The sequence below is a fragment of the Drosophila teissieri genome, chromosome 3R (genome assembly GCF_016746235.2).
Source record: "Drosophila teissieri strain GT53w chromosome 3R, Prin_Dtei_1.1, whole genome shotgun sequence".
In the NCBI taxonomy this organism is placed as follows: Eukaryota; Metazoa; Arthropoda; class Insecta; order Diptera; family Drosophilidae; genus Drosophila; species Drosophila teissieri.
This window is the reverse complement of record NC_053032.1, coordinates 24,003,779-24,013,392: the sequence shown is the minus strand read 5'-3', so window position 1 is coordinate 24,013,392 and position 9,614 is coordinate 24,003,779. Positions and strand designations below refer to the sequence as shown.

At 47.9% G+C, this 9,614-nt stretch overlaps 3 protein-coding genes across 3 annotated transcripts; 2 read left to right on the top strand and 1 right to left on the bottom strand.

Moving 5' to 3' along the window:
- Positions 1-111: 111 nt before the first annotated feature.
- Positions 112-2,268, bottom strand: LOC122619603 (glutamyl-tRNA(Gln) amidotransferase subunit B, mitochondrial). Its single transcript, XM_043796627.1, has 8 exons — positions 2,138-2,268; positions 1,940-2,084; positions 1,769-1,882; positions 1,396-1,711; positions 915-1,339; positions 714-850; positions 528-651; positions 112-468 (listed from the first exon to the last, which is right to left on the bottom strand). Exons 1-8 carry the CDS (start codon positions 2,197-2,199, stop codon positions 241-243), a joined length of 1,551 nt encoding a protein of 516 aa, XP_043652562.1. The 5' UTR covers positions 2,200-2,268; the 3' UTR covers positions 112-240.
- Positions 2,269-2,312: 44 nt separating this feature from the next.
- LOC122619292 (hamartin) lies at positions 2,313-6,591 on the top strand. The gene is made up of 7 exons (XM_043796131.1): positions 2,313-2,421; positions 2,513-2,782; positions 2,840-3,096; positions 3,158-5,468; positions 5,528-5,685; positions 5,762-5,891; positions 5,949-6,591. Exons 2-7 carry the CDS (start codon positions 2,689-2,691, stop codon positions 6,299-6,301), a joined length of 3,303 nt encoding a protein of 1,100 aa, XP_043652066.1. The 5' UTR covers positions 2,313-2,421; positions 2,513-2,688; the 3' UTR covers positions 6,302-6,591.
- Positions 6,592-6,826: 235 nt separating this feature from the next.
- LOC122619744 (exocyst complex component 5) lies at positions 6,827-9,524 on the top strand. The gene is made up of 6 exons (XM_043796850.1): positions 6,827-6,931; positions 6,993-7,897; positions 7,967-8,554; positions 8,613-8,802; positions 8,870-9,187; positions 9,260-9,524. Exons 1-6 carry the CDS (start codon positions 6,899-6,901, stop codon positions 9,356-9,358), a joined length of 2,133 nt encoding a protein of 710 aa, XP_043652785.1. The 5' UTR covers positions 6,827-6,898; the 3' UTR covers positions 9,359-9,524.
- The last annotated feature ends 90 nt before the right edge of the window (positions 9,525-9,614 follow it).

Sequence of the window (9,614 nt, the reverse complement as noted above, 5' to 3'; positions counted from 1 at the left end):
TCACGAGTTCCGATTCTCCCTGAACGAGGGAGAACACCGAACTATATATCACACGACAATTTACATCATTTGCATTTACATATTGGCCAGAACACCGAACTAGTCAGCACGAAACAAAGCAACTATATTTAATACTTAGCATATTTAATCCTATATACAGTGCGGTTCGTCGACTGCATTTTTATAAAATATATACAAGCGAAACACACTTCTAATGAACACAACTATCGCCCAGTGCTCTTATTTCTTGGCGGGTTTTAGCAGCTTTTCCAGACACTGCACTACCAACTTCATATTGGCCTTTTGGGACGACAGCTTGGCAACTTCGCCTGCGATGGCAAACAAAGCTTTTGCCTTGCCTTTCTGGTACTGTTGGACCGCCTTGGCCTGGTTGGCGATAGCCAGCTGGCACAGGTTTTCGATCTCGTCTGGACTGCAGATCTGCTGCAGGCTGTGCAGTTCAATTAGCTGTGGTGGGCAGATAATGTGTGTAATCTCACCAATTCGGAATACTAGACGGGACTTACCTCATTGACTTTCGCTTCTGGGTTCTTATGAAGCAGTTCAACCAGCTGTCGTGCTGCCTGGAGATTAATCAGCTCGTTATGTAAGCTCTTTAAAACGTCCTTTAAATCATCAGCCTTTATGGAGCTACATTAAGATGAACATAATGAATTATTCAATGGTTCAGGTATGTTAGCACCTAGTATTACCAATCCTCCACATCTAAGTTCAATTTGTTGCAGTAGGTTAACAAATCGTTTATAAGAAAATTGTAAATGACTTTGTTGGGCAAATCACTTAAACTGCGTGTGATGCACAAGAAATGTTCCAGCAGGATGGGTTCGTTCTGGAATGGAATCAGGGAGTGATAGTTTAAAAAATCTTGACAGATTAAAGATTTGAGCACGTACCACTAAAATGATGGCAGTTTCCGCATTCAAGTTGTGTTGCTCCATCAGACGTTGTCTGGTGTCTTCTGGTAATTCTGGAATTTCCTCGCTTAGAGCAGCCACTGAAAGTAAATCCTCTGTTGATACTGATCCAGGCTTGAGGTTTACATGAAGGGGTGGTAGATTTGGCTCCGGCATGAATCTGTAATCCTGGAGCACTTCTTTGTCACGCATGGCCACTGTGCGCCGGTTCTCCGCATCCCAGTTGCGAGTCTCATTTGTTATTACACCGCCATTGGCCACGGTTTCCAGCTGTCTATTAATTTCATACGTGATTGCTTGCGAGATGCTCCGAACCGAGCCGATGTTTTTTACTTCCGTGCGCACTCCCAAGGGGTCTCCCTCTTGGTGAATGGATATGTTGGCATCCACACGGAGAGCACCCTCTACAATGCAAGTTAATCGGTTTCAGGAAAAGACAAACAATTAGTTTTTAACTTGCCTTCCATTTTGCAACTGCATGTCCTCAGACGCCTGAGTATCAGTATTAATTCCTTGACCAGCGATGCCGCTTCCTCGCCCGTTTCCAAATCTGGAGCAAAAACCAGCTCCATTAGAGGGAGTCCAGCACGATTGAGATCAACCAAGCTTCTCTTTAGATAATCATCGTGCAGAGATTTCCCACTGTCCTGTTCCAATTGCAACTGTAGTAGTTTGGCGGTCTTGTAGTAAACTTTCTTGCCTGGTGTTATCACGGGGAAGGTCATTTTCCCATCATTGGCCAAAGCGGCACGCTGTTGTGTGATTTGGTAGCCATTCTGGGGATAAACAGTTTATTAATAATAGCATGGCAATATACGAATATGAATTCTTACAGGCAAATCTGCATAGAAATAGTGCTTGCGGTCAAACATGGACACTTCGTTCACCCGACATCCCAAAGCCAGTGATGTCTTAATGCCGGATTCCACACATTTTCTGTTGAGCACCTGAAAGCAGGGATACAATATAATGAGTGCGTCCCAAGTGGGAGTTCCTATTCTCACTGGCAACGTTCCCGGTATGGAGGCATCAAAATACGCCACCGACGAGTTGAGTGGTGCTCCAAAAGATGTGCCGCTGCCGGAAAAAAGCTTGGACGCACTGGCAATCTGCGCGTGCACCTCTAAACCCACAACGCTTTTCCATTTTCTGTAATAAAGAGGGTTGTAATGCATTCTTATAATATTATTTCACATACTTGCCTTTTGGGAGCGTTGGTTAACTTTGGCTGCGTTGCCAGTCGTCGGATTATTGAGTAATGCATTATTTTACTACGATTATAACATTCGCAACGGAATCGGCGAAAAGTTGCGCCAAAACAGCTGATGTTGTTTTGATTGCGGCCAAAGCTGCCGGACATTCGCCGGCGGCGTTGCCAGACAAAACCATCGATTGGCTGGCGATAACAGCGCAAGAGGAATATCACAAAAAAATAACCTTTTTCATTTTCAAGACAAACATGTAAAAAAATATGAGTTTAGCAGAGGTAAGCATTTTCAATGGGTACTCCACAACCGACACCACAGTGCAGTGCATCGAACGCAGTCGAAATTTCAATGCCAACACTTGTTCTCCAGTTGACAGCGACCAAGACGAGAAAAAGCACACGCAGCTCTGCAAAAGACAACCACGACGACGAGTGAGTGGAGTAGAAGGACCAGGAGCGGAGTAGCAGGAGCAGGAGCAGGAACAGTCGACCGAGGGCGGGCGGAAAAATCAATCGCAGCGACAGGAAGCCAATAAATCCGCCGCCATGGTGATTGAGAAGATCATTGGCGACCTGGAGTCCAACATGACGCTGGAGAATGAGGAGGCCAAGCGCAAACTTGTGGAGCTGCTATCCCAGAGTAAGTCTTTGCCAGCTACGCTTTACATGCCCACTATTCCAACATACCATTCCATAGACAAGGAACAGTGGCTAGTGCAGTTCATGCTGGACTATTTCTTTAAAACCGGATCTCAGCGCATTCTGGAGGTACTGGTCAAAGCCCAGGCACCGCACGATGGCTACATCTTCGACAAGCTGGACGACTGCCTAAAACAGTCACAGCACCGTGTGCAGAGCCTCCAGGTGTTCTGCTTCATTGTGCGCCATCACCCTACTTGGCTGTACAAGATCGAGAAACACCGGCTGATCAAGAGTGTGTTTAAGCTGCTGACGGTGAGTTTGGGGGTGTTTACATTTCTACCCGGATTCAGCATAACTTTAATTTATCTTGCAGCACGAGAAGGAGATAGTTCCGCTGATGAGCGCCCTTTTGTGTATAATTACTTTGCTGCCGATCATACCGAACTCTGTGCCCAACTTTCTGAACGATCTGTTTGAGGTTTTCGGCCATTTAGCCTCGTGGAAGCTTCAGAATAGCAATAAATTGCCGGACGAGAAGCTTGTCCACCTGCAGTTGGGGCTACAAATGCTGTTCCACCGTCTGTACGGCATGTATCCGTGCAGCTTTATTGCCTATTTGGTGGAGTTCATCAAGCGGGGCAACGGCGGAGGCATCTTCCAGCATACAATCAAGCCGCTATTAAACACTGTGCGAGTGCATCCCATGCTGGTGACGGCCACGCCAGAGACTGAGGTAAATAATACGCGCTGGAAGGAGATGGAGCCGCATGACGTGGTTGTGGAGTGCGCCAACCTATCGCTGCCCGTTCTTTTGCCTGAGACGAGCAACGAAGACGGCAGCTATGCGTATCCCATGACGCCTGGATACAGTCGCATGACTTCAAACACCTCGAATACGGACTACAGCTATCAGCTGAGAGAGTTTCAGCAATCGAGGAATGTCTATACCCGCTTCGATTCGTTTGCCTCTGGTGGGGAACTGGGTCCCATTTGGAGTCCGCATAACGAGATTGCAACGACTAGTAGCGGCATACCGCTGACACCCACCACGTCGTTTATTTTGCCACTCCAACCGACGATGAACTCGCAGCTTATGGTGGGCATGACAGGCTCCTCACCGCCCGAAGCCGCTGTGGAGGCCACACCAGAAACCACGCCGCTAAAGGATATGAGGGATATCAAACAGCCGGGCCGTGCGGTGAATTCCCATGCAGTGAGAGCTATCTTTGCCGTCAGTCAGCCTTCTTCACCCATGCGCAAGGAGCAGCAGAGTCAGTTCAGTTTCCCGGATGTCTCTCGCGAGGCGGAGGAGAGCAGCCACTCATACCTGGAGGTCAACCGAGGAACTGCTTATGACCGTCGCCTGTCGCAGGTCATCCAGGACCGGCATAACGTGGAGCGATCTGTAAACGCACCGTGTCCAAGCAGCCTCCCGGAAATTAACACCGAGTTATCCCTTGTCGGTGGTTCCGTCTATCCATCTGTCAACCAGGAGGTCGCTGCAGTTTGTGGCGAGTGCAACGAGACGGACCGTAACCTTTGCAGTGTGGGTGGACTTCATATGCCGACCAGCCGATCCATGCACCAGCTGGCAAAGAAGCGCCGCAATCGTATGGCAAGCTACAGTGGAAATGGTTCCTGTGCGGATAGCAGAAGTTCGGCGGCAAAGAAGGCAAGTTGGAGTACTGAGGCAGAGAACCCAATGCGACGAACCAAATCCTGTTCGGCCCTGGCCGGACTGCGGCAGCAGCACCTGGAGGAGAATGATGACGAGGCCGATTGTGCGGCCCATAGACAGAGAGCGGAGAATGGAAATACGCAAAAGACTGGCAGCCGCCTGCAGAGGAGCGGCCGGAACATGGCCATTTCGGCGCCCAAGGATCCGGCTAGAAGCTGCACCCATGCCTCCACTCAGACGGTGGAAGGACTGGACAGTGCTCCGGCGCAGTACGAGAATTGGCTGATTGAGCTTCTGCTGGAGTGCAAGGAGCAGCGAATCGATTATGAGAGGAACCTTCTGTACCCGCAAGATATTCTGGACGACTACATTAAGCATGCGATCAAGGCCAATGAGACCTTTGACGCTGAGCAGGGTCAATTGATGTGCCTACAGCTGGAATACGAAAGCTACCGACGATCCATTCACGCAGAGCGCAATCGACGGCTCATGGGTCGAAGCAGGGACAAGCGCAGCCTGGAAATGGAGCGGGATCGGTTAAGGGAGCAGCTTAAGAACTTCGATGCGAAGAACAAGGATCTGGCAAGCAAAATGGATCAGGCTATTCGGTTGGCCAACGAGCGCCAGACCATCCACCAGGAGGAGCTTGGCGAGATGAGGGCTAAGTACCAGCACGAACTGGAGGAAAAGAAGTGCCTGCGGCAGGCCAACGACGACCTGCAGACGCGACTCACCAGCGAGTTGGCGCGCCACAAGGAGATGAACTATAACCTGGAGTCTCTGCGCGGCCAGGTCTTCAGTTTGGGAACAGAGCTTCAGCATACCCAGCAGCAGGCGGACATTGGACTGCAGTGCAAACAGGAGCTGGCACGACTGGAGGCCGAGTTCATAATCATGGGTGAGGTGCAAGTACGTTGCCGCGACCGTCTGGCTGAGATCGATAACTTCAGGGCCCGCGACGAGGAACTGCAGATGCTGCAAGAGAGCAGCAACCTGGAATTGAAGGGTGCTTATTTATTGTTTATATCACACGGATGTTTAATCATTCAGTGTTTGTTTATTTAGAACTGAGGCACAGCCTGGACGAGAAGACATCACAGGTGGAAAGCATGAAGCACAAGATCAGCGACCTGCAGGCCCAGCTGGCCAACAGCGAGAAGGCCATGACGGAGCAAAAGCGACTTCTGAGCACCGTCAAGGATGAGTACGAAGAAAAGTTTAAGGTAGGGCTAAATTCTAAAATCATATATTTATTTGAAATGAGAGCGTTATTAACTATACAATTCGTCATTCTGGCAGTCCGTGAACAAGAAGTATGACGTGCAAAAGAAGATTATTATGCAGATGGAGGAGAAGCTGATGATGATGATGCAGCAGCCGCAAGGATCAACAGGTCACAACACCTGTTCCCCGGACACGGACAGAACTGGTGAGTGACCGGGCTTCTCCGAAGCTGAGAAATATTTGATAGCGCTTTCCCCCACAGACATAGCATCATCCATTGAACGCAACTCACCGCTATCCACATCGCTGGCCTCGAGTGAGAGTTTATCGGCCAGCCTACGCTCCACGGAGCTGAAGAACCTGCACCAGCTAGTGGACACGCCCTCCATTCCGGATGTGCTGAATAGCCTGGCCGGCGGCGCTCAATTCGAGGACGGAGTGCGTCTGCCGGCCGTGGATCTGGCCTCCTCGGCCAGCACCGCCAGTGCCATCAACATCGTGCCGCACGCCTTGGACTTGCCGTCGACCTCCGGCGGCGTCGGTCACACGCTCACCCACCCACATCCGCATCCGCACCTGCACCTGCAGCAACAGCAACAGGATCAACTGCAGTAGCAGCAGCAGCAGCAGACGCAGTTTGTAAAAAACAATTAAGAACTAGCTTTCCTTCGCTAAACAAATGTCTATTGGGGAGAACCCGCACAGAAAATTTACAAAAAAAAAAGTTATTGGTTCTTCATATTTTCATATTCAGTTCAAAACTGTAACTAAGGTTTAATAAATCGCTGACTCCACGCAATAATTATAAAGGTTATACAAAATATTAATGTTTGAAATTTTAACTTGTTTAGCACATTGCAATTTGTTGTAAAAAAAAATGGTTTTGATACGAGGCAATAAGTAAGACGCGCATTCATATTATAATAAACATTTAATTAAGATCAGCAAGCATAACAAGAAACTTTTATTTCACTTAATTAAAAACATACTATTGCTTATATAACAAGCGCCAAAGATTTGAATTTTTGGCCAAGAAAGCAAACAAAAACGTAAACAAACCAAGCGACATTGCCAGCTGAAAGAAAGTGAGAAATGTGGCAACCTCAACAGCAACAGCTGAGCGGAAGCAACAATAATATAGAAAGAAGAAGCAGGAAAGAAACGCCTACTAAATCAGATCAGAAAAATCCGAAAACTTTATAATACATTAAAATGCTATCGCAATACATGGAGGAGTTTGAACAGGTGAGTCAAACAGGTCATGTAGGATTGATTGTGGTTAATAATCATAAATCATAACCAACAGGAACCCTTTGAGGTGGGCGAGTTTATAGAGCGACTTACCTGGCGCACCAACAATGAGCTGCAGAACAGCGAGGACTTTCATCCTGTGGCCCTGCACGATACCTTCATCCAGACCATAAAGGACCTGAAGATCCTGCAGGAGAAGCAGCAGAGCAAGTGCGAACGGCTAGAGGAGTCGCTGCGCCAGGAGAAGGAGTCGCACGCCAAAAAGATTGGCAAGCTCCAAGAACGTCACCAAACGGCCATTGATGTGTTCGGCCAGCTGGACGAGAAAATCAACTCGGTGGCCGGCAAGATCATGCACCTGGGCGAGCAGTTGGAGAATGTGAATACGCCACGCAGTCGCTCAGTGGAGGCCCAGAAGTTACTCAATTTTATGTCCGAGTTTTTGGCCGCTGGCCCTGTGATTGTCAACGATATTTTTGCAGATGCCACACGATTAAGTGAGGCCGCAGATGTGATCCAAAAGCTTTATGCAATCTCGCAGGATCTGCCGCCCGGCAACTTTGCAGAGTCCAAAAGGAAAATCGAAAAGAAATACGACGAAGTCGAGCGACGGTTGATCGAAGAGTTTGCCACCGCTCAGAAGAGCGAGGACATCGAGCGCATGAAGACACTGGCCCAGATCTTGTCCCAATTCAAGGGTTACACCCAGTGTGTGGACGCCTACATCGAGCAGAGCCAAATGCAACCGTACAGCGGCAAAGACATCTTCATAGGCATTGTTCCGTTGTGCAAACATCACTACGAAATAATCCAGAAGGTGTTTGCCAATCCGCAGCAGGTTATGTCCAAGTTCATACTTAACATCTATCAACTGAAGCTGCACCAGTACGCCATGACTAAGTTAGAGGACAAAAAGGACGAGGAGAAATACCTCCGGACCCTCTATGAGTTATACTCGCGGTGAGTCATTCGGAAGTTACGTTAAATATCAAAAATTGTTATTATTTTCATTTCACAAAAACATTGCAGCACACTGAAATTGTCAACGGATCTTCAAATCTACATGTCCACCATCGACGACGACTTGCTACAGAAGCTGACACAGCAGATATTTATGAAGCATTTGGCCGGCTACGCTGAAATGGAGACCAAGTGCCTGACAGCCAAGTGTTCCACTGAGCTGGATAAGTTCTATGCCAGCAAGAAACACCAAAAGACTGCAACCACTAAGGGCTTTCGGCGCAACATGGAGGTGCTGATAGCCACGCGAGCTAACATCAATATTGCTGCCATCGAGGACTATGGCGGGGAGACGTTTCTGTCTGAGGAGCTGGCCATCAACATGCTGCAGGAGGCCAAGGCGTCGCTTAAGCGCTGTCGTCTGCTGTCCAACGAGACTGAGCTACCAGGCAATGCTATAAAGCTGAACGATATCCTTCTGCGTTTCCTGATGCACGAGCACGTAGATTACGCACTGGAGTTGGGTCTGCAGGCAGTGCCCCTTGCCGAGGGCAGGGTCTTTCCCCAGCTCTACTTCTTTGATGTGGTGCAAAAGACGAATATCATTGTTCATCTGCTGGACAAGCTGTGCCACACATCAGTCATACCATGTGTGAGGTAAGCTAGGACTTTGTTAATTTAGACTTTATAAAATGTATAATAAATACATTTCTAGTAATACGCCCAAGTACTCGGACTATGTGTTCAAAAAGCGTATTCTGATGGAGCAAATCGAGACCAAGCTGGACCAGGGTCTGGACCGCTCCATCAGCGCTGTTATTGGCTGGGTCAAGGTCTATTTGCAATATGAACAAAAGAAAACCGACTACAAGCCGGAAACTGATGTGGATACCATTTCTTCAGCGGTAAGATAGAAATTTCGTTTATATTCCATTTTGCATTAGCTTAAAACTAATTATATTTCTCTTATAGGCGTGCTTACAAGTCGTGCAGAATCTGCAGCCAGTGATTGTGCAGATAAAAAAATGTGTTGACGGAGAGAATTTGCAGAATGTTCTTACAGAATTTGGAACTCGGTTGCATCGAGTAATCTACGATCACCTGCAGACCATGCAGTTCAACACGGCTGGCGCCATGTGCGCCATCTGCGACGTGAACGAATATCGCAAGTGCATTCGCGAGCTGGATAGTCCGCTGGTTACGCAGCTCTTTGACATACTGCATGCATTGTGCAATTTATTACTCGTTAAGCCCCAAAACCTTCAAGAAGTTTGCACGGGGGACACACTGGTAAGTGTGCGGTGTCTTTGATTTTGATCGATTGTCTTACGTTACCATTTGTATCCACCCTACTTTATTTAGAATTATCTGGACAAGTCGGTGGTGCGGCAATTCATTCAGCTGCGCACTGATTTCAGGATCATCAAAAACACCAACTACCTGAAGGGTATTATTGAGTGAGGAGTTCGACCACCAGAATGATTCACATTCCAAAATTTTCCACCTAACTGTCTACGGATTAAATTGATTTATTAAAGGGGACATTATCTAATGATATTTAATTATGGTTTGCTATGTTCTTTAACTTTCAATTAAAGTCAAGTGGCTGGTTACTTTTATCAATTCATCGCCCGAGTCACTTGATTTACTTTCGTGTATTTATAGGCGCGACTCACACGCGTGCCCGCCACCCAACCACCCACTCCCAGACCCACAC